Raw genomic sequence first — 25053 nt, forward strand, 5'->3', positions numbered from 1 at the left:
CAGCCGCCTCTGAAAGACCTCTCCCTAGCGGGGAAGAAACGGCTGCGACAGGAGGCTCCCTTTGGGGCACTTCGCTGAGCAAAGTGGTGAGCCTTTCAGTCACAGCAGGGCGAGGCCCTGGGTCCACACCTGGGCTCCTGCAGAGGAGCTGGCCAGCAGAAGGACAGGGAGGCTGAGCCAGGTGGCCCCAGACCGGCCCTCAGTGTCACTGCAAAATGACCTTGCTGAGTCTGGGTTAAGAGGATTGGAGAGCAGACATGCTTCTCGGATCTTGAGCATCTGGGCTGAGCAACTCGGTGCCAGCATCTGCGAGGGAGGGCTCCTCCTCCCTGGCAGCCATTACCATACAGCTGACTTTCATGCAGTGTCTTAGGACACAGGCAGAGAGCAGACCTTCTGACTCACCCAGAATCCCCAGCTAAAGTGTACATAAGCTGAATTGTAAACAGCTGAATGTTTTCCAAGCTGCCACCCCTGGCTATGAAGGAAGGAATCAATGGAGCGAACAGCCACCCTCCCCCATGCAGTTCAGGACAACGGGAGCAATGGGGGATTTCCAAACAGCTGCAGGAACTGCTTCCCAGCACACAGGCAGAGCCTGTGACGGGGGCCTCCGTCAGCCAGATCAAACTCAGCAGCAGCACCTGCAGGACCACAGGGTGACTCCCAACAGGACAGGTCAATGCACCAGGAATGACAGCCAACTCTAACTGCAGGGAGTCAGGGAGAGTTTTCCGAAAAGAATTCTGATATGGAGCCAGTCTACGGTGTCCTACGCCGAGGCCGAGGGCTCCCGGACAGTTTCACATCACAGGTCTCTGGCAGACGCTATGATTTCAAAAGGCAAATGTCTGGAACCGATGGGAGAGGCTCTACACTAGAGGCCTCAAGATCACGGGAGATGAAAGGGAGAACGGCAGCGTGGAAAGAGCTCTGGGTCGCAGTCACACCTGGGTCCATATTCTGGTTCCATCTTTGATTACCTGTGTAGCTTCAAACACCTGCTCTGAGCCTGAGTTTCTCCATCTATAAAAATGAGGATCATACTGCCTATCTTGCAAGGTTACAGTGAATACTAGAGTTTACATATGGAAAATGCCGGGCACTGATTACATTTAGAAGCTGTGCTACACGGCAGCTAAGACTTTGGGATCAGAAAGACCCTAGGCTTAAATCCTAGTTTGCAATCCCAGGCACGTTACTCTAGGCCTCAGTTTCCTCAATCTGTAAAATAGGGTATTTATACCTGTCTCGTACGGCTGTGGTAAGGATTAAATAAAATAATGCAGGCAAGACACAGTGGAACAGGCCTGACTTAGTCACAAGAGGGCTAACATCACTGAGACCTGCGAGATTCACAACCGTCCTACTCTTACTCTCGCTGAGCCTGGCCTCCTGGAGCCCCAGAGCAGAGCTATTCTCTCATTGGCCCAAACTCAGGTGTCATTCAAGTTTCTCAGACGCCTTGGTCTACTCAAGATGTCCCATCCTTCCACTCTTGAGGTGAGGCTTCAGGAAGAAGTGTTACTTCCACTTTGACGATGACTGCCACATAACAGACCTGTGCCTGCCCTTCAGGGCGAGTCCACCTCTCCACTCACCTTCAACGGGGATTCACCCAAAGGACAAGACAACCACCAGATTCCCTTTCTACATAGTTCCCTCATAAAGAGTTCCAAGAGATCACATAGACAGTGCAAAAGAACCCCAGACACCAGAAAAGGGGTAACTTTGGAACAAATAAAGAGCCACTTCACCTAGAGAATAGTAAATTTATGGAACTTGTAACGGCAGAAGGTGGTTTAGCTTGTGAAAAAAATTATTTTAAAAGGCTGAAGATAAAATCACGGAAGATGGATTTATATATAACAGCTAAAAAAAAAAACCAGAAATGTTTAATAAATTCCTTATTTTCAGGTTGATAACAAGGAAAGGCCACCACGATGCCTTATTTATTTACCAATTGAAGAATGGCAGAGAGAGAGAAAGCTAAGCCTCAGTTGTCTCGTCTGTATAATGGGACAGATGATACTTATCTTGCAAATCAATCCTGATAATTTCTGCTTGTGGAAAACACTACCCTCTTCCTTCCTGCAATCATTGTCTAAGTTTTCAATCATGCTACTTTGCTACCAATCAGCTGATAGGACAGATTAATACTGATTACTGAAGCCCTGGAAATGTGGACTTAATTGATTTTTTTTAAAAAACAGTATGTGATTCACATTAATTTTGTTTTAATTTGAAGTCATTTGCTTTGAATGTTTAAAAATGTCTTAATATAGCTGTGTGGATTTAGGCCACATATGGATGGTTTCAAATATGCTAAAGATATCAGTAACTAGGGATAATTATACAGTATTTGAGACATAATAGCCATGCAACTAGAGTTTTAAAAATAACTTCCAGCAGTCATGAACTCTCATTTTCTTGCCAACAGTCTCAATAGTCAATATCAGGCCTGGTCCTCCTAAACTACTGGGGAAGAGCTGGGTATGACACGGCACCTCATAGTCATCTCTTCTTAAGAGAAGCTATAATAAATTTCCCCGCTAAGAAAGAAATCATCCAAGAGACAGATATTTGCTTTAAAGAAAGTCATAACAGCACACTGGGACTCTTCAACATTTGGATTCATCTTAGAACAGTGGCAATCCCTGCTTAATAGCAATCATTTCTTTGGCAGATGTAGAAAGAATGTTCTTTTCTTTTGGACTTACCTAAATTAAAAAAATCATTTGGAAATTGAAAGAACAGGAAAGCACATCCTTTTTCACTAACTACACATAATTTGAAAGAGGAAGGAAAAAAAACCTATTCAGTTTACTGTGCTGGCCTAGATGGTCTTACAATGATTCACACAGCAACTATTTATTATTTATGCTATGTTTCTTACTATACTTTTTATTTTCAAAAACTAATCATTCTTAATTGTATAACTCTTGATTAATTACGAAACAGCCCATTTCTTGACCACGTCAATTACATTCTACTTTTGTTATTGGCCAGGAAAAAAGTCCAGAATCTGTTATGATTGTTGTCTTGTATGAACAAATGGCTGATTATTTTCCTAACGATTTCCAAACTGTCATAAAGTTGAATTAAAGATGGTTTGCCTCTGAATTTCTTTACAAGTATCAAATCAGTGTTCTGATGCAGTGAGTAATTAAAACAGAAATTTTTAAATTAGTCAATGCCTAAAACGAAACTTGCATCTATTTGAATTGAGAATAAGTAAAGTTATCTCAAACAGGCACAGGTTTTTATTTTTTAACAGAAAACAGATCCAAACAGAGTCTTTCTAACTGGTGACTCACACTGTAGTTTAAACCACGCCATAAAAGCATTTAAAACATAAATCTGCATATGTTCATGCCTCTACCTTGAGGGGTAGCCCAGCTCTGATTTCCATCACACATGGTGCTCACTCACTGCGGAGTCATGTCTGTTCCCGGCACAAAGGCCTCAGAAGAGTAGATTGCATAAGGCAGCCAGCCCTCACCCTGCTTTTCCACGGGGGTGGAAAACACAAAAGCATCCCTCTACGACCGCTTTTGTGAGATTCCTCCTGACCACAAAAAATCATCATCTTCATCTTCCAGTTGCAAAATGGCACAAAAGGGAATAAAAGAGAAACTATCATTTAAGAAGACTCCTTATTCTCATTTCCCTATGCTCCTCTCTAGTAGACGTATCTTTTCAGAAGAGAATCTTTTTGAGGACGGGACCAACTCTGGAGATTAAAGGGCACTGAACAGCTGGGAGAACTTATATTTGGGCTGACTCAAGAAGAGGGAAAAAACCGTTGGTAAACATCATAGTAACATGGACCAGCATTACCAGAACTGGAACCACCGTCCTGTTCCCTAGATTTTTAAATTTTATTTTCCCTTACTGATCCACGCTAGCCGAAAGTGAAGGACTTATAGGCAGTGGGTAAAATTTATTCAGCAAATGGTTACTGAATGCCTAGAATGAGGCCCACAGCCCAAAGGACAGAGACTTAGAGGAGGAGTCTCAAGCAGTCAAGTTACCCTCTTCATACATTCACAACAGGAAAAAACAGAGATAAAAGACACTGATGAACTCACAGGTAGAGGTTCTTAATGCTGAGACAGTAATCATTTTTTTTTCTCTTCAACAAGAAAACCTAGGGAGAGGATAGCCTATGTAAGAACATGCAAGACCAAAGGCAAGAACAGTTCAGTTTTACAAGATCATCTATCCATTTATTCCTCTCCTCTGAGTTTATTCTCTCTTCCTCTGAAAGATCAGAATCAAGGGATCCAAAGTATCCGAGACAGGAAATGAGTAAGGCAGGAAAAGGGATGTGGTCTGAAAAAGACTGGATTCTGGGGCTGAGCCAGAGCAAGTAACAGGCACAGGGTCACAGATGGGGGAAGGCATCTTGGTGGCAGGAAGAGAAGTCTCAGGGTCAATCGGTTTAGACTAGAAAGTGGGTGACAGAGGAGATATGTCTGGGGAAGCATAACAACAACTTCCTAAATGCAACACCTTCCTCCACTGAAATGCGAAGCAACAATGGCCGAAGAGACCTACAGCCAGGAGAACCGTTACTGGGACAGAAGGAAGAAGAGCTGGAGTTCCCTCTTTAATTTAAAAGAAGTGAAATAATATATATTGAATGCACTTGACAAAGGTAAATTAGAAATTTAGCCCACACCTGGAAGAGACGTGGAAAGGGCTGAGATGGTACAGGATGAAACGCCAACATTCATTAAGCATCTATGTGCCATACATCAGTAAAACATCAGCTAAAAAAAAAAAAAAAAGGGAAGAAGGAGGTGAAAACAGGAGAGACAGCTCCGAAAATACAGTTGGTCAAATGAGAAGCCAACTCAAGAACAACAGAAAAGTGCACTAAGAAACTATCTTTCTCAAAATTAAGGCTGGAGTAAAAAGGCATCTGTTCTTCCCAGTGTGTATGGACAAGCCTGGAAATAGATCTTGGGTGGGCTGGGAGACAGAGCTCACGTGATGAAGCGTGCCTGGAAAGGGCAGGTGCCAAAAGAGCACCACTGCCCATCTGCTGGACCTTCTGTGAAGCCGGCCAGCCCTTGCGAATGAGCCAAACCAGAAGCTCTGGTTCCCGCCTTGCAGCGACTGGAACTCAGACGCAGAAACAGCAGAAAACAGAGTTTATAAGCTGATTCAAAAGTGTGGCTCTTTCTAAATGCAGACCCAGATGTTGAGGGCTATGTGGGAAAACCACTTTTATATTCTCCACAGTGCCTAGGACAGTGCTTTACAGGAGGCAGGAGCCTAATAAAGGTGTTTTAAATCTAACGGAGTGAAACCAAAACTACTTAGCTGTGCAGGTATCTTAAGATTCAAGACAGAATCTCTTGCCCTATAATCAACACAGTCAGTCACTTTCTTTCTATCCTAGAGTCAAAATCATATGAAGCCCTACATCCCTTGTGACCTAAACCTATGCCCCAATCAATAGACACTGCCACAGGTCTGCTGCCCTGTACTGGAATAAAAGATGGGGGAGGGGGCAGAAATGCAGGAGGGAGAAGGGATTTCCTTGCCTCATTAGTCTGTAATTTTCAGATTCACCTAGAAATCCTGGCAGTTCCAACATTGGGGTTGACTCAGGAGGGGAAGAAAAATCCCAGGTGAATGGTAATTGGATTACCCAGTTATGCCCCAGAGCCAAATGGCTGGAAAAGGCCAGGACAGCAGGGTCTGATACAGTTACAGTGACGTTATCTTCTAAACCAGAAATCGAGGCACTCGGGCTGATAGACAATGGGATGGAATATTTTAAATTGGGGCTGTCCTAGAAAAATCAGGGACATATGGTGGATTTAGGTCGGTAGCTTATTTCACAACAAGGGATCCTCTGGGCCCAACATGTTAATGGCAGGGATTAAAGATCGAGGATGGGAGCTATCTAAGGGGAGAGCTGTCACTGAAGCAGGAAAAGGAATAAAAGAGCGTGTCTGTAGCCAGCACAGGAAGCAAGTACACATTGTAGGTATGGAGTAGGAAGGAAAGTTGATCAGAACTCAAAGTATGTCAGTGAAATCTGTTCACGTATGGAAGGGAGGGTGGGGGAGGGCTGGGAAGGGTTGGGATGGTGGGGTATCACTGGCACAGGTTGGTATCCAACAATACAGGAGTCAGGGGCTAGGAGTTCAGACTGTGGCTTCACCATTAGTTTGCAACCTGACCTTGGGCAAACTACTTCCCTCTCTGTGGACCTCAATTTAAATAGAAAATCTCACAGATCCCGATTTTAAAGTCAAGAACCAACAATATAGTATACCTCCATTTGGCATGGGAAGGAGAGAAAATGCTCTTCTAAAAATGGAAGAGGACAGACAGAACAGCTTGTCCCTTCCCATCCAATTAAAAACCTCCTGAGACTGAACTAGATTAAAAACAAAACTCTCCAGCGCAGCTGCAGGCCCTCCAAGATAGGCAGTCTCCCACCAAAAGAGTACAGCCGATGCCAGGAGCCTTGCCCCTCAACGGACAGTCCATCCCCCGGTCAACCGCCGTCCCGGGAGGACGGGGGCGGGCGGGGAGTCGGGGCGGGGACGGGGACACACGGAAGCCTCTGGCACGCCGAGGTTGACACAGCGGCTTCCGGGGGAGTGGGGGCAGGCAGGGTCCGGACAGGACGGGGAGGTGCAGGACACCTCCCAGGCGCCGAGAGGGCGAGAGCCGCGGCCTGGCACGGCCTGGCAGCCGAGCAGGCCCGGGCCGGGAGTGGCACCGAGGGCGGTGCCCGTCTCCAGCGCGCTGAGCGCGGGCCGCCGACCCCTCCCGGCTGGCCCCCTCCCCCGCCACGGGCACTGACCTGTCCAGGGCCCGGCTGGGCCTGGCCGGGCGGGGCCTACGCAGCCCCTTGGCCGGGCGCCGCCTCGCGCAGGGTCCCGGGCCCGGGCGGGCCGCCTCCTCTCCGCCGGGAGCCTCCGAGCCGGGGCCCGGGGCTGCCGCGGCGCATCCGACGGCACCGGCCCGGCCGGCGTCAACAAAAGGCGGCGGGGACGCGAGGCCGGGGCGGGGGCGCGGGCGGCGGCCGGATTGCGCGCGCGCGGCGGGCGCTCGAGGGCTGCAGCCGCCGCGGAGACAATGCGGCGCGTCCCGGCAGGGCTCCCGCGGCCGCCTCCGCCGGGGGCGGGGCCGGGGCCGCGCGGGGCGGGGACTCCGGGGGGCGGGGCGCCGGCGCGGAAGCCGGGCCGCGCGCTTCCTTTGTGCGGCCCGCGGGCCCCGCCCCGCGCCCTCCGGAAGGCGCCGCGAGCCGGCGGCCGCGTAGGGACGTCCGGTTTCGGTTTAGGGAGGCGAGCACCGCGCCACGAGGACGGCGGTCCCCGCCCGTCAAAAGTCCCCGGCGGCGTGGTGGCCTGGGACTCCCGTCTCGGCCAATTCGGAAGCAATACTAATAACGACTCCCAGCAATTGAGTGCTTAATCTGTGTCAGGCCCCGCACGCGCGCCCTCTCACTTAGCGTTCGCGATGACCCTCCAAGTAGTCATTATCCTCCTCACTCGGAACTGAGGATCAGAGGCTAAGTAATGACCAGAGTGACCCAGTTACACCTCCATAAACGGGGATAATGCCTCCTCTTTAGGCTTACTGTGAAGGTTAACTGAGGACATTTACACAAATTGCCTGCAGTGCCTGGCACACAGTTGGAGCCCAATAAATGTTACTTCTCTTCCTAATCCACGCTGGTTTAAGCTGAATTGTCATGGCGAAGCGCATTCATTCAGTAGATATGCTAGGAGTTGTGGGGGATACAATAGGGGTGCAGCGGGACTCAAGCCTCACCCCCGCTCCCAGCTTTATACCCGAGTCTCTCGCCATGCTTGACTTCGCTCTAGTCCCAATATTTCCTGCCTTTCTTGGCATTCATATTCCCCGTCCCCCCTTTTCCCCTCAGGCCTCATCCCTTTTTCTTTGTTGCCATGTTTTACATTTATTTTATATTCCGATTGTTTACTTTGCTCCCTTTCTTTTCCCCCTTCCCTTTCTTTCCTCTCTACTATTTTTCAAATTTTCAAAGCCTTCTTTCATTAATATTCACATTTCTCCCCCCTTTCTCCCTTGGCATTTCTTACACTTAAACATTTGGTTTTATAAACGAATGTAACATGGGATTGAACACTCAACTTCTCTCTATTCCCCAAACATGCCTGCCTCCTTACCTTTCCTTCCACTGGTCCCTCCTGGACTGCCCTGTCCCCAGCTCTGCATGTCCAGGTCCTATCTATCCTCCCAGGTCTAGACTCAAGAACAATGTTTGGCAAACTTTTTCTGTAAGGGACCAGATAGTAAATATTTCAGACTGCAGACCCTACGGTCTCTGCTGCGACTACTCAACTCCGCTGTTGTAGCAGGAAAGCAGCCAGAGACAATATGCACACGAATAAGTGTGGCTGCGCTCCAATAAAACTTTATTTACGGACACTGAAATTTGGATTTCTTATAATTTTCACATATCATAGAATATTATTCTTTGTCTGATTCTTAAAAAAAATTTTTTTAAATGTGAAAACCATTATTAGCTTGTGGGCTGTACAAAAACTGATGATGCAATAGATTTGGCCTTGGGACGTAGTTTGCCAACCGCTGCTCTGGAACAGTGCCACTTCCTTCCTGCAATCTATCCTGATAATCTCCATTTGGTGGTAACTTTTCCCTCTTAACTTTTAAAGCACTTACCTATAATCCTTCTATGGCATTGATCACATTTTAGTTTTTATAGTATGCTTTTTTCCTGTATATTTCTCATCTTTCCCAGCAGACCTTAAACTCCTTGAAGGCGGGGTACAGATCTTATTTCTCTATGTATTACCTCTTATCCCACAGTGCTTTGCACGGAGCAGGCATTCAAATGTATACAGAATGGGTAAATATGTAAGTCTTGGGTGGTTGACAGTTGTTTCCACTGTGCAAAGCTTACTTCTCTCATGAGATAGTACCTCAGGAGCAGGATGCTTGTTATGCGTATATCATCTTGATTAGATCTCAGAAGAGATTTTTGAGAGCTTTATAGACAAGATGGAGAAAGGCAGGCACATGTCAGTTCACTTAGGGGTTGTTGGATAACAAGTACTAGAACAAGGAATGTTGATGAGCACCAACCTGCAGGCACAGCATGTGTCCTCAGGCGGGTCCTGACTATCAGCAAATCGGTTCAAGATAAAGAAAACATACTATATAATACACAGATGGCAAAGTGAAGCAGAGGTGTTAGTAGAATGAATAACAAAATTCAGATGTAAAACATTCCTGCCCTACCACTTATTCTCTCTGTGCCTCAGTTTTCTTATCTTTAAAAAGGGGATGATAAAAGTTCTTACCCCAGAGGGTTACTGTCAGGATTAAATAAGGAAATACATGTGAGGTCTGGCAGAGAGCGCCCAGTAAATATCAGCTATTAACTATTACCATTTTCTTGCTAGGCTGGAACTATGGGCTAAATTCACAAGCTAACACTTAACAGATATAATTAATTATATTTTGACTTAAAATATAAATTGTACAAGTCTGAGACTGAGGAGACCTGGAATGGTAATAGTCCATGTAAAAAGAAACCTCAGAAACAAAAACCCAACCCAACCCTCTGGAGTTCAGGTGACAGTGCACTATGAACCAACGGAATCATTCCCCTGGGCTGCAGGAGTTGTTGTGGGGCCACGGGTGCCTTGTCCTGATGAAGGAAAGTGAGTGAGTTACACCTGGAGCCAGAGTCATGGCACTGCCCTTTCATAGCTGTGTGACCTGGAGCCTCTTCAAGCTTTTGTTCCCTCCTCTGAATGATGGGGGCAGTAATATTTCTCTCTCAGGGTTATCATGAGTAAAGGAAAACTTAGAACAGTACTTGGCATATAGTAGGAATTAAAAAAATTGTACTTTGTCCCTACCATACCACGCAGATCTAGGAAACAGTCCTCTCCTTGAAGGGCTTATAAAGCTAGGTCCAGCCAACCTAAGGTGACTATCAGCTTTTTATATTGGGAATTAATGTGCTTAATTTGGGGGATCACACTTTAAAATAATTAATGAAAAGGTGGAATGTGGCAAGACAAGAATGACCAGGCTAGTGGGAAGGGGAGGTCTTGACATGTGATAGGTAAAAAATGAAAAAAGTCTCAGATATTTAGCCTGGAGATTACCTCTTTTTTTAATGGGAGGGAGAGGAAAGAGACATGATCACTGTCTACAAACACTGTAGGAGATGGACTTGGTGACAATTCACAAGACAGAATCACAACCAGTGGTGGGAGTTCCAGGAGAGCAGATTTTGGCTTAATTTCAGGAGCAACTTTCTGATAACTAGAGTGATTCTGCAGTGGAATGGGCTGCTTTTCAAAATGCTGAACCCCTTATCATTGCAAGGGTGCTAAGAGGATGGATGACCTCCTTCCTGTCTTTTAATTTTTCTAATGTTCTTTCTCCATCTTCTTTGCTTTCCTTTCCCTTGACCCCACCCTCCATTCCTTAGAGGACATTTATAACCTCTCCCCCTGCTTTGTCCCAGAGCACTTTCTTTTCGTTTCTCCTTCTTCAGTTTCCAAGCCCATTTGCTCTCAGCTCTCCCCACCCCCACTCCCAGCACAGACTTAGTCAATGATGGGAACTGCCTCCCTGAGTTGTAGGTGGCCTTGGGCTCAGAATGTCACTGAGATCTGGCCAAGACTGCTGTGTTCACAGGCAGAGAGGAGAAGGAAAGCTAATGGAGTGCTGCAGAGGAAGAGGTACTCTGTGACTTTCCCATCAGGGCAGAGGGACCCAGCAGTCTCCTGAAACCCAGGTCATGGAGAAGTCCACTTGTCACTGGGCATTCACAGACAGACAGACAGGGATCCCAGAGCTGAGCACAGTCCCTTCAAAGATGCTTTCCATGAGCTGAGCTCATTCTGGATCCCCGTCTCCCTCCGCCCCTCCCCAGGCATTTCCCTTATCTTTGAGCTGCGCAGCCACCTGGTCATATTTCCAATGTCAAGAACTCCATCTCATATCACATGAAGCAGAGAGTTGAGACAACTGGATACCTGCCTGAACTCACAGCTTGGCATATGGATAGGCAGATACATCTGACAGCAATGACATGTAGGCCTCAGGCTGGGTCAAGAACTTTCAACTCTCCTTTTCTTTCTCTAACCTTTTACTCTTACACCTTCTGGGCCCCCTTTCTTTATCCTTGGTTCATCTTCGTATTTCTCCCTCTGTTTCCACCTACCCAGCTTCCTTGCTGCCTCTTTGGGCTTGCAGTAGTTTCCCCTCCCATTCTAGATGCCCAAGTGAAATGTGCTAGGGGAGGGCAAGGAGGGCCGACTCTCTCCCCTCCCCCAAGGGCCCCCCTACACTTCATACCGTGAGCTGGGGACTGCTGGATGTTAGGGCTCTTGGGTACAGGCAGGCCACCAGGCATGGCAGTGACGATGGCTTGCTGATGAGGTGATGGGCCAGACCGAGTCTCAGGGACACTCTTCTCCCCAGGTACCACTTCCTTCCAGTCATCTGGGGTGCACTGCTGGGGCTGTTAAGGGACAGGACAGAGATGATCTTCTCGTGAATTGCTTCTGCATTCTTGGACACTTCCCCTGTTTCCATGGAGCTTGGGTAGAAGGCAAGGACATTAAGATTCAGCCAGCCCCAAATTAGGGAGAGGCCCCTTTTCTTTCTTGGAATACCCAGGGAGGACTTCAACACTCAACCCCCCGGAAACACATCCAAATGGGGGCCATGGGATTGCCTGAGCTGTACCCTCCAGTTTGTTCCCTGGACCTTGGCACTGGCTTACTCACCACTGGTGAAGCAGGCTGCAGCTGTAAGATGACAGCGGAGGCATGCTGGAACCTGCGTGGAGGAGTGTGGGACAGGCCCTCGGGATATCCATTGTGAGGCCCAGCATCTGGTGTGGGCGGGTGACACTGCTGAGTGCTGCCAGGCCTGTGCAGATTGGCAGTGGGACATTGGAGAGGCAGGGTGGATGTAACTGGGCCTAGCGGCATGGCATGGGCTTCAGGGCTGGGCTGCAGGGCCAAGCTCGGAGGGACGGAGGCCAGCTGGGGGTGGGACTGGGCTTGGAGCGCAGGCCGTGACTGCTGGGGCTGTTGCTGCTGCTGCTGTTGCTGCTGTTGGATCACAAACTGGGGCTGCAGGTGCTTTGAGGACGGCTGTGAGAGGAGCTGGTGCGGCTGGAGCTGAGCATAGGCTGCAGGGGGAAAGACCAGGTTAGGTGACATGGGTGGACCTCATCTGCTATGTCCCCCAACTGTGCCCCCTCCCACATCCACAGAAAGCAGGCTTCCCCAACTCAATGTTCCTTGTTTTCATTTCTTTCATCTTTCACTTAGAGCCTGGCCGATCGTTGCCATGGCCCAACTTTCTCTCCATTTTCTTGCTTTCTTCCTATGCTAAAACACTGGGCCCTTGGCTGTCCTTCAAAGCCCAGTGCAAAACTCACCTCCTCTGTGAAGCCTTCTTTGATCACTCCAGCTGTGAGAAACACTGGATTCTATAGTGTGCCATGTTCTCTCTCTCCTCCATGCCCTCCACTCACTTTTCTCTGTGCCTATAAGAAGTGCAGCCTTCCATTGCCCAGCCCAGCTCTGTATGGCTAGTTCCTAGTCCCTCTCTGGCTCTGCTCAGGCGAGGCCTCCTCCAGGAAGCGCCAGTGGCACACAGTGGTCCTCAGACTCTGGCAGGAGGCAGATGAGGGCTGGACTACCAGTTCCTTCTGTTACGTACTGTGGGACCTTGGGCTAGCTGCTTAACCACTCCAGGCCTCAGCTCCCTTGTCTAAAAATGGGAAATAAAAATAGTTCCTGCCCAGAAAGTTGTTGAAAGGATGAAATAAGAAAAAACTGTGCAAATAAAATGAGAACAAATGACATAATGTGTGTAGCACAGTGCCTGGAACACAGTCATGTTCAGTCATTTCTAGCCATAATTAAAATTATTATTTCAGTCTTGGTTTATGTTCTCAAAGTATCCTGGGCTTACCTGTATCATCACAATGTGTATCGCAGTGGGGTATAACTGTTCCTTAGCCATCTTTCCTTCCAGATCATGGACCTCTTGTGGTCAGAAACTACCATGTATCTCTTTATCCAGAACCTCACATAGTGCCTGGCATTAGATGCATACTAAGTAAATAAACTTATTGTCCTGAACTGGAATTCATTTGTTGCCATTTGCTGCTAGCCTTTTCTTCTTCCATTCTAACAGGCTGACTCTTTGAAGTGAGGATTCTTGTACTTTTTGGTAATCCTTTCAGTGTCTGGCTCATGCATTGTATACAGTAGGGACTCAGGAAACTCAGCTCAGAGACTGATTGTCCTCACACTAGTCACTCTCTGTCTAGTGGCATCCAGGCCAGCTTAGCATGAGGGCAGCTCAGCTGAGTCTGTCCTGCCTGACAGTGGCCCTCCAAAGAGACTCCACAGCTGGAGAGCCGGCCCAGAGAGGCTGTGCCATGCAAATGCACATAGGCCAAGGCTGGAAGCTCATAAATGGATTTTTACAACCAAAGGCTCCCAGCCAATGAGGATAAAGGCAAATTCTGGGTCCCCAGCTAAAATTTTAAAAGGATCATGTGACACTTACAGGTGCAAAGTAAGCAGATTTCAAACTGAGTTAGGGGAGGTACCTTCTTTCTTGAATTTTGTCTGTTTATATGCAAGTTTCCAACTACCTCAGCCCAACATGGAGTTCCAAGCAGACTGCCAACAGGAATGGAATGGAAAGGACAGAAACAAGAGGTGTTAAGGAAAAACAAAGTGGTCCTTGGTTGATGACTGCTGTAGGCAGAGAAGGAGGGAATATGGATGGTCCGCAAGGCTAGAGTCTGGATGACAGTGCATGATGGAAGAGGGAAACTCCACAAGGTTTTGAGAGAAATGTGTTGGGTTTGAGGTGAAACGTCCAAATGGAAGTGGCCAGCAGGCATTTGGTGGTTATAAGTTGCCCCTGACCCCAACCCAAGCCTTGTCTCCTAATTCCACGTTGCAAAGCTCAAAACTTAGCAATCAGACAAAGATCGTTCATCAGGGAAACTTAACCATCAGGACTTTTTAAGACGACTGTCGATAAGGCACCTGAGAGATACTGCAGATGCCATGCAGCCCTGTCAGGATCCAGCAGCCAAAAAGATCTGCAGAATGATGGGCAGATCTTTTTTAATCATCATTTTGTATTCTCCCTTAATACAAAATCATTCCTGCCCAGGAGCAGAGTCACTCTGGGGGCTGCCCCTCTGCGGTGAGAGCTGGAGATGGCGCAGCTCAGAGAGGCTAAGAGGATCAGCAGCGTGTCCACTACTCGCTGGCTGTGTGCCTGAGACAGGTCCTCTCCCTTCTCAGGGCTTCAGAGTTTTTTCTGTGAAACAAGAGGTTTGGGCTAGCTGAGCACACAAGTCTCCTCCAGCTCTACAATTTGATAGGGATGACCAACATAGGAAAATAGCTTAAAATTCAGGATTTATCAGGTGGATAAAAGAAGGTTAGAGAGGAAAAAGGTTCTAGATCTATGGAGCATAAAGAGTATAGCGAGGACCTTACACATTTGTTTACCAGGATCATGAAAGGCAACTGCCGGCCTCTTGGCCCTCTCTCCCTGTGCCTCCCCCTCTATCCCACTCTCTCCCTCACCCCGTGCTGCTTGTGGAAAACCGAAGGCAATTGTTTTAGAACAAATGATGCCAGTATATGCCAAGGCCGGGAACAAAGCTCATAGAAACTTAGATAAGTTCATAGATCAAAGACCCCAAGGTATTTTGGGGGGAGTGAACATCCTTAACTATTTGACGCTAATAAAAAGCAAAGACCATGATTTAAGTCCAGCATTACCCTGGGTCAAAAGTCCTTTCATTTAAAGTATTGCAATAACTTTCTAATCGGTTTTTCTGATTCCAGTTTCTTCTCTCTGTAATCTACCTTATAGAAAGATTGCAAATTAATCTTCCTAGCGCACAGATCTGATCTCTGATTAAAAGCCATCAGGGACTCTCCCTCGTCTGTGGTTGTCTAAAGCCCCTGGCATTCAAGATCTTTTTTACAACATAAACTAACCTTTTAATTTTTATTATTTCTTTGATCCAAGCAATCTATACTGTTCACTGTTCCCTGTATGGAATTTATGCCTTGTCTCGTACTGTCTAGAGTGCCACAAATCGAAGCCTTGTCATCCTTTCCCTGCCCTTACAGCCCGCAGGACTCTTCCTTCGCTGAGCTGCTCCAAGGTCTCTGCTCTGCACTGCCCTCAGAGATGCAACGTTTCCAGCAGTCGTGTGTGGGCTGTAGTGTCAGAATGCTTGGATCTGAATCCTGGCTCTGCCCCTTGCCAGCACTGGGATGCTGGACATGTTGCTTGACCCTCTCCACCTCTGTGTTATCATCTTTAGAATGGTGGTAATGGTGACACTTCTGTCATAGTTATTTCAGTAAATGACTTATCTCCTTTAAGAGGCAGAATTTATGTGATTCATTTGTTTCCTCCAAAGTACTGTTCAATCAGTATTGCTGAATGAATGAATGACAGTATAGTGGGACTCCAGCTTGTTTGTCTCGCAAAACTTTTCTTCTTCAGAGCCAGAGCGTGGACGAGATGGGTGCAACCCCGCAGCCCATTTTCGTTTTATCTGCATTCTGGTTTATTGAAGACCTTTCTCCTGTTCAACCTCTGCTCTAACCTTCAACCTGCAGTAACCTTCAACCACTCTGATGGCTCTGCTCCTTGTCCATCAAACATCACATCCCCTGGTGCCTTTCTGGCTTCGACTTCAGTGCTTCCATTTTCTGGAATGCCCTCCTTCTGCTTCACTGACCTAAGGCAGAAGCTTCTTTGGCCCAGGCTCAGCTCTTGCTTTCTCCTTCTTTGCCTTAACCCTCAATTATGAGTTTTCCCTCAGAATTCCTGAACGCTTTTACTGTTTGTTTGATTTATTTGTGATTTAACATGTGCTATCTTGTATATGTATTTCATTGATTCTTAAAAATTGATTCTTATCCCCCTCCCCCCACCCCATTTTAACATCTTTTGACTTGGGTTGTATATTACAGTTGATGATGTTGGCTTAATTGTAGTGCTTTTCTTCCTTAGAGTTAAAAGAATAATGGTTTATCTTACAATCAGTGGTGTCTTACAGGAAACGAAAAGGAATATTTTTATTCATTTGTGTGATTATTTCCTATCTATCCAACCAAACTATGTGCTTTATGAGTCAAAGACACGTCTTATGTTTCTTTTTTTAAAAAATTTCAAAGATGCGCTTTAATTTATCTGGAAGGTTTTTATGTCTCTTGTACCTTCCACATTGTCCAACATAATACTCAACATGCTTGTAGATGCTTAGCGAGTGTCTGCTGCTGATCATGGTAAGATCAATGACTTCTTCTCCCTCGCCCATGCCCTCCCAGCTCAGTTTGGGGTGGTGAAGGAGGGCATTTCCCACTGAAGCCATGAGACCAGAGGAGGCCATGTCCTCTTCCCAAAGCTAGGAAGGGGCATATCAGTTTATGCAATATAAATGCACAGAAATCTCTCTGGATCTTTCTTGTTTTTTCCTAAGGTCTAGTAGCCTCATTTCTCCCCTGCACCCATTTTGGCTCCCCCATCCCCCACTGCTGGAAAGTTCATTGCTTCTAAGGAACAAAGGGTTGGTTCCATGGGACCTCAACCACAGCTTTGGAAGGCCTCATCAGCCCTTTCTGTTAACGGAGCAGGGAGGGGCAGGCCTAGGGCCTCCACAAATTCCTGCCCAGCTAAAAAGAGGGACTCTAGGCAAAGCTCATCCTCCCATCTGGTGCTCTAACCTTGAACAGCCTCCTTAAAATCTGAAGAGGCCAATTCACTGCTCCCCAAACTGTTGGTTGTTAGCAACAAGAGGATTAAAGTCCCCCAGGCAGGAGGGCTGACTATGAGGAATTACTGGCACGCCCCCTTCACTGCATCCACTGTCAGAACGCATCAATGGATCTCTATTGATCTCAGGCCCTGGAGTATACAGGAAACAGCTCACTGTCCCAGAAATGCTGGGACTCTTGTCCCAAAGGACATGGGAGCTGCAAGCATCCCAGTTATAGTTGCAGGCCTGCTTATAAACTTGTTTTTCTAGGAGTCTGCAATAATTTACTCGAGTTTAGAGTTACCTGGACCATGGGCGAGGAGAGATGCCTGTGAGAGAGGAATGGCATAACTTGTTACTACCCTCTACTCTTCAAGGTTTAGAAAGTTAGGTGAGGAGATACTTCCAACCATTCATTCACTCAGCAAACATTACTAAGAACCTACTACAGACCAAGGACTATGTTTGTTGCTGGCTGAAACATGGTCCCTGGAGTAGATTACAGTTCAGTAAAAGAGATAGCTGTAAACATACTCTTGGCATAACTTGGTAAATGTTATGATGGGAGATGAGCACAGAATACTGAGAACACAGAAAAGGGGATTCAGTTTGGGAAGGAGAGCAGAGAAGGCTTCCCAGAGAAAGATTCCGAGTTAGGAAGACGACAAAAGGAACACGTGGAAAGACTTAAAGGCACAAAATACCGTGGTGCATTCAGGGACCCAGAGGGCGTCCTGCACCGCTGACCCAGGGCATCTATGGGACAGGGGCCGGACGAGGAGGCAGTTTTAGGTTGGGTCTGAATTATGCTCACACCCTCAAGAGGCTGCTCTCTCCAAGCTGTCTCATGTGATCAGGCTTCAGAGAGTAACTGAGACGAAGGTTGACTGTAGAGGTCAGAGTCCCACATGCACATAAATAGATAAGGAAGCTCCTTTTAGGAAAACCTAAAGCCACAGCCACATGAATTTTCCATGATGCAGTCCCTCTGGGCTGAGGGCTAGGAGGAACAGGAGAGGGGAAGTAGAGCTAAAGGAAGTTTCCCTGGAAGAGGAAACTAGATTATAAAAACAGGGCTGCCAATGCAGGGGGACTCTATGGTGGTCTGTCTACGCCTTAATGTCTTTAGGCCTGCTCTGCAGCCACCTGGCAAAACCACCAAATATCCTCTGTGAGCAGGAGTTCTTATAAGGCAGCTTGGAGCACTAAAAAAGAAACTACCCCACTCTTGGCAGAGGGATGAGAATGCAGCATAAGTGGCTAATGACATGGGTTTTAGAGTCAGATCTGGTTTGAATCTTGGTTCTGCAACCTATAAGCTGGGCAACCTCAGACAAATTGCTCAACCTCTCTGAATCTTGATTTCCTGTTAGGTAAATGGTGATTCATACTACATAGAGTGGTTGTTAGTATCAAATGGAATATTATGTTTAAACCACAAAGAGATTCACTGACTTTGTTCATACCTGGTGGATACTCAATAAATGGTAGCTGTTCCTAAAATACTACCTGCTATCTGTATGTTGCTTTGAACTTCTCAAAGCATTTTTATAATTTGAATCTTATTTATTCCTTACAATAAGCCTCTGAGGCAAATGGGCAGTGTTCCCATTTTACAAGCAAGAACTGAGAGTAGTTTCCAAGTGAATTCTACAATGCAGTAGGTTAAGGGAAAATCAACTTTATTTGACAGATGAGGCTTGGCACCTAGTAGATAACAAATGCTCAAAAACACTGATGGGCGAGTGAATGATATAAGTCAGTAAGCACAGATTAGAACGGCAAGCCTTGGAGCATTAGCTGGAGGCTGCTAAGAACTTTGGAGGTACTCTTGAAGGGATGGACAACGAAAGGGGAGTGTTACGCCAGAAGGTGGGGAGGTAAAAGATATGTGACAGGTCAAGTTCACCACAAAGGGTAGGACTGGGGAGAAGAGGCAGAGACCTGTGTGAGGAAGCCATGAGCAATTAGAGTGGTTTGATGGGGGATGTGGGGAGGCCCCCTACAGAGTCAGAGGCAGTCTATCAGAAGTCATTAACGTGCTATTTACTGAGTTCCTCCTGTAGACTAGGCATTGCAACTGATAAAGTAGGAAATAGAGACACAGTGAAGGTTTCTAAACAAGAAAGAAGTAACAGTCTCTAGGAAGATGATTCTAGTGGCTGTAAGTAGGATGTCCTAGCCATCCGTTAAGCCTGGTGCAGTCAGCAGGCCTTGAGCTAGGCAGGGGGCCAGCCCAGAGGAAGTAGTATCCTCAGAACCTGGTGACAGGCTGGGCGGCGACGGCGGGGGATAAGGAGGGAAGGGGACTAACATCCGTCATGAGCCTACTCTGTGCTGGCCACCTTGGCAGGCCACCTCATTTGTCTTTACAGCCTGTGGTAAATATAATCACCTTTGTTTTATAGATGAGGAAATTGAGGTTTACAAGAGATTAGGTAACTTGATGATGGTCATAAAACTCGTAAGTGATGAAGCTGGTGTCTGAAACCAGGTCTAACTCCAAATCCTAAGCTTTTCCCATAATAACACTCTGCCTCCCTGATGAAGGGGAACCAAGTCAAAACACCCCTGAGATTGTGAGCCAGGGTCCAGGAACACCTCACGATTGTGGGCAGCGGTCACGAACTAGGAAAGAGGGCCTTTGCATAGAAGATGACTTCCAGGTTTTTGTTTTTCTTCTGTTTATGAATTCTCCAAATTTTAAAAATGTGTTTGCAGGTGGGGTGACGTCCAAGGGGGAATATCCTGTAGACAGCTGGAAAATCTGTGGGGAGAGGGGATGAGGACAGGGAGGGACGCACACAGAGAAGTCCTCTGCGGACTGGCGGTACGTGTCTGAAGCATAAGAGGAGACAAGCTCCTCTAGGGGGTAAGTGTTGGAGTAAAACCAAGGGGGAAGGGACTGAGTCTTCTGGGAGTCCCACAGCTAATGGCACTGGGGCAAGGGACAAGGAAGGAGGACCAGGTACCACCTACACACACACACGGTCACATGTACACACGGCCCCTCTGGGTGTAGGTGCTTCCCAGTGCCAGCTGAGATGATCTGCCTTCTGCTCCATTCTTGAAACTCACTCATTTGTCAAGGCGCAACTCAAATTTCCACAACCCTTATTAGAATCTAAACTTGTTCATCTTGTAACTCCCATATGGTTAGCTTTACGTTTGGCACATAATAGGTGATAAATGAATATTTGTTGAGGTAGACTGAACAGTTAAAGAGAGAAAAGCTTGGGGATGACAATTATTCTTTCTGAGCCATGGCCTCTTCGTTTGTGAGATGGACTAATCATTGTTAAGATTAAGGGAGATATGTAGGTAAGGGATTTAGCACAGTGCCTGGAGTATGGTTGTTCATTAACTGGTAATTATTATTATTAGTTGGCAGCGACCATGGAAGTAATATAACAGGAGCAAAGGGTGAAGAATTTCAGGAAAGAAGGAACGCTCAACAGTTCCACGGCCCTTTGTGTATCTCAGCTGGACTTCTCTCTCTCACACACACACGTGTGTGTGCACATGGGCACGTGCACACGTGTGCACCCATGGTGAGGGGTGTTAAAATATAAAACTCCTCCACGGATATCCTCTGGATTTTTTTCCCCTAATATGAAGATGAGATTCTTAGTAATCTAAATTTGGTCTGACAGTGTATAGTTGAAATGACCCTCAGAACCTGGTGACAGGCTGGGCAGCAATGGGGGTAGATAAGGAGGGAAGGGGACTAACATCCGTCATGAGCATGATTTAACATCAAAATTGTTGGGAATTTTGATTCCAGCTAGAAAACAGGCCCACCTGTATGTTTTGGTTTTTATTGGATCCTCTAAGTAGAAGTGTGTCTACCCCACAGTTTGGCAGCTGCTTTGGGAGGGAGATACGGTACCCGAGAGTTCTAGAATCAGCGAGCATCACACTGCCCAGCCTGTCCCAGACAGAAATCACTACTCCCGGACACAACACCCGCTCTGTGATAAAACAAAGCTGCTATGTGCAGACCTTCCCATGGAGAATTCTCTCCCCTGCGATGAGACCTGCGGAGGGATGAGGAGACAGAACAAGGACCTGGCATCCGGAGCACGATTGTGTAAAGAGGCCCTGGGATTTTCAATGACCTGACGGTTCCCTTTTATCAGCATCTCCCTCCCGGTCAGCAACTTTCTCCTCACCTTTGGGCCTGAGTGTGCACCCAAGGCCCCAAGTTTATCCACTAGAATGAGGACTCCGAGAACCAAGCCTCCCATCGGGAACTGTGGCCCAGCTCCCTTAGGACTCGGCTTCCCTGAAGGCCAGGCCCAGGGGCCCTTGCCACCTGCCGCTCTTCTGCCCTCCCTTGTTCAGTCCTCATATCACTGAGAAGCCCAACCTCTTAGGCTCTGCTCTCCGCCCCTAACTCCCCTCCCCCACCTACCAACCCACCCCTTTTCAGGGCATAAGGGACCTTTTCTATCTGCAGAGCCTAAAGAAACCGGTTGCCAAGGTGACAGGAGCAGGAACAGCAGGGAGCTTGCCATGGGGGAGGGGCTTTGCCCCCAAACAGCTGTCAGTGGGAGCAGTCCCAGCTGGGATTAGAGCGTTTGCCTGCTCTAGGAGTAGAGCCCCCATCCCAGGAGGACACATTCCTCTCCGCTTTACCCCCCACTGCCCCCTCCCACCCCCAAGTCTCCACTGGTTACTTTCCCTGGGGGCAACCAGCCAGCCAGCTCAAAAAAGCTCCAATAACAAACAAAAAAATGCTCTGGCCCCATACACACAGACAGACAGACAGACACACACACACATACACACACACACACACACACACACACACACACACACGCATGCGCGCCCGCTCTAATCCCTCAGTTCATTCACAGTGGGTTGCCTGGGCAGGAGGCCACAAGTTACCTCTGCCTGGGGAACTGTGGAGCACAGGGCAGGTGCTGCTCCAGGCTGCCCCCCAGCAGGTCATAGGGATTATTTCAGTCTTTTTTTGTTCCAGAGGCCCTGAGAGGATCTGCAGCATCCTAAACCTTCCTCTGCCTCCCATTTGGGAGGGGGGCTGGGGAGTGGAACCACACGGTTAACAGAAAGGAACGAGTGGCAGAGGAAAGGGAGAATAGCAGGGGATGGTGGGAGGCAAGACCAGTGCAAAGCCTACTGGTCTGTGTCTCTGGGGAGAGGGTCTTTGTGGTCGGCAGCTCACAGCTGCTCCACAGCAAGTTCTGTGGAACCACGGGTCTCTGCACTGTGTGTAGCCACATACTGTTAGTCCCAGGCCACACCTGGGGCCTTGGACCTCAGCCTGTAACTCACTGGCATTCACCTTTCTCAGGCTCAAGAGAAGAGAGCCCTCCACTAGACTCTGCAAACCCCAGAACCATCTTAGAACCATCAGCTCTTTGAGCTTTCGGTCAGGAAGCCCCAAATTACTGTAAGAATTGAGACAGGCAAATCTAGCTTGATGATTCAGAACACAGGATCTGACTCAGCCAGAGATGGAGTTGGTTCCCAGTTCTGCCACTTAACACTTATGTGACCTTGAGGGACATATGTAGTAAGTTCTTGGGTAACCTCTCTGAGCTTCGGTTTTCTCATCTGTAAAATGGATAAAAACATCTACCTTACAGGGTTCTTTCAAAGGTTGAAAGAGGCGGTGTGCATAAAAGTGCCTAGTGTACTGTCTAGTACACAACAGACGTTTTACCAGCTGTCCAGTTTTCGAGACCCCAAGGTTGCCTGGGAGCCTTAGGAAGAACCAAGAACTGGTCTTTCTTTTGAAGGGTGCTTAGAATCCGGGGGCTGGCTTAGATCTCGGGAGAGGTTACATTTGTGGCCTGGGCAGAAATGGGGTTCTCAGAATGTCCTGAAGCCCTGACGTTGCTCTAGGGTTTGTAGGTTGAATGAGATGGTAGGAAAAATGCTAATTTGGGGTCCTTGCTCTGGTCCAAGCTGTTATCAACTCACTGTAAGATCCCCTAGTCTTTCCCCTTCTGAGCCTCAGTTTCCTTCTCCATAAGAGGAAGAGGCTGGACCAATCTCTGGAGAAAGCGATGCGTGGAGACGCAGGGCAGTGAGGCCCCTGCAGGGAGGTACCTTCCTCAGCTCAGTTGTGACCACTGCAAGCCAAGAGACTAACCCTCTGTCCTTGAAACCTCAAAAAGGCAAATAAAGGACTTTAATTCAGATTCTTCCCAGCTCACTGTCATAACACTTGACTTGTGCTTTCCTCTGTCCGTCTCGAATACCTTCCCCTACTTTGTCTCTTGGGTAAACCACTCATACTTGAAGGCTTGTGCCATTTCCTCTGAGGAACGGCATCTCTGACTCATCCTGCCTGGCACCGAGATGACCATCTGTGTCTTAACTGACCTCGTACTTACTCTTATAATAGAATTTATGAAATTGAATGGCTTTGCTTATCTATCTGGCTCCCTCCTTTTGACTGCACACTCCTTTGGGTAAGGAATCATATTTTGAGCATCTTGGTTAACCCACAGTAGGTTCTCCAGAAAAAAAATGCAGGTTAGATCGGATGGTGATGTGATGTGGACGAGGACAGGGGTTAGCAGTTGTCTCAGGGATGTGACCAGGGTGGTTCTCTCTTTAACGCAAAGCCACGTGGTCCACCACTACATTTATTGCTGTGCTACAACAGCTTGGTCTTGTTCCCTAGACCGATAAGTCTGGCTTGTAGGGCTCTTGGCAGATGTTCTCATTAAAGATTGCCACATTAGGCAGCGCTGGGAGAATTTTAGCTGGCAGAGAAAGCAGTCTAGTCCCAGGGAATACTGATTCATCTCCTTCACAGAACTTGCCTCACAAGTAATCTGCTGGATAATTTTTTTAATCTGCTAGATTTATTCTCAAGTGTTGTCCTCACTGGCAAGCCTTTCTTGGCTCCTCTCCCCAGGACTGGATAGTGCCTCTGTGTTCCTACAGTGCTCAGAGCTCACATAGACTACAAAACTTATCACACTGTACTGCATTAGACTTGTCTGTCTCTCCAGACTGTGCCCTCCTTAGATGGCAAGGCCCAAGTCTTATTTTTCTCTGCATGCCCAGAACTGGCAACTATTAGTCAACAAATGTCTGTTGAATGATGAGAAAATAAACTTCCCATTTCCCCATCTCCCTGTGTGGTTCTTACATGCCTCCAGCTAGCCCTGGTCCTTTTTGCTCCATCTTAGAGAATTTCAAAATAGTCCAACTGCCAACCTCCACTCACTCAGGTTAAGAGCTATGATGTGTACTCTGAGAATCGCTACTGTGCTCATTTATTCCAACTGATGTGGCTGCCTTCTTTAAAGCTAGGCTAGGAGCAGGAAACAGAATCAGGAGCTGACGAACATCTCAAGATTGGAAGAGGGGAGAGAGAGACACGTGGCTGGTATCTGAGCACATCGGTGGGAACAAGGAAAGTGTGCAAGTTTTCCCCTGACCCACAGTCCTCCTGAGTTTTCTGGGATAGGATCCTTCTTCCTGGAGCCCTTACCTGGTGCAATGAGCGGGTGGGGAGCCACAGCAGGCACCATCCGGCTGAGCCCAGCCCGGCCCTCCATGCTCCCCGGCACACTGCTGTTGCCATCTCCTTTCTTGAGTGGCTCCATCACACTGTCAGCTATGCCAGGCTTGGCACCTGCGGGGGAACCCTGAGCAGTGTTTCTGCCCTGTGATGGGGTAGGCAGAGGCTGGCTACCGCCTGGCGTGGGTTTCAGAGCCAAGCTGGGCAGGACAGGCTGAGTGGGGGTAGGGCCCGAGGCTGCGGCAGCTGGTGTCTGCTGTGTTCGGAGGGTCAAGTTCTGTACCTGGAAAAGAGGGGTCTATAGGAGTCCAGAGAATGTGGGTGGGAGTAATGCCAACACACAACACACAACTAAGATAGAGGAGTCAGGGATGGATTCAGGGATGGCTGAACAGGACAGTGGATTATAAAATCAGAGAGAGACAGAATGAGTTAGGGGCTGAAAGAGGAACCAGGAATAGGACAGTTTCTAAAGGGGACAAGAAAGAGCACTAGTGATTGGATCTATCAGCAGAAGAATTGGAATTCTGAGAAGAGATGACTGCCCAGGCTAGGGCAGGCCCAGGCAGGGAGGCCAGGCTCTCTCCTTTCTGTTACCTCCCCTCCTCCCCCAAACCATCAGGAAGGGATGCATACCACTTAGACAGACTTCCCACATACAGTGGGCCCTGGGGCTTCCCACACCGGAAAAGGCGAGGGAAAAAGTGAAAGC

At 47.7% G+C, this 25053-nt stretch overlaps 1 protein-coding gene across 2 annotated transcripts in view; it reads right to left on the reverse strand.

Annotated features, from left to right (window-relative positions):
• The window catches only part of PHC2 (polyhomeotic homolog 2), a 49896-nt gene that overhangs the window by 17236 nt on the left and 7607 nt on the right, over window positions 1-25053 (reverse strand). The window contains exons 6-8 of one of the 2 annotated variants that reach the window (XM_058553606.1): window positions 24312-24624; window positions 11793-12202; window positions 11359-11524 (exon numbers count right to left, since the gene is read on the reverse strand). In XM_058553606.1, coding sequence (XP_058409589.1) covers window positions 11359-11524; window positions 11793-12202; window positions 24312-24624 — 889 coding nt within the window. Of the gene's footprint in view, window positions 1-6832; window positions 7082-11358; window positions 11525-11792; window positions 12203-24311; window positions 24625-25053 lie in introns of those variants that run through there. The other variant, XM_058553605.1, reaches the window with a different exon arrangement.

Source organism: Diceros bicornis, chromosome 13, assembly GCF_020826845.1.
Source record: "Diceros bicornis minor isolate mBicDic1 chromosome 13, mDicBic1.mat.cur, whole genome shotgun sequence".
Lineage (NCBI taxonomy): Eukaryota > Metazoa > Chordata > Mammalia > Perissodactyla > Rhinocerotidae > Diceros > Diceros bicornis.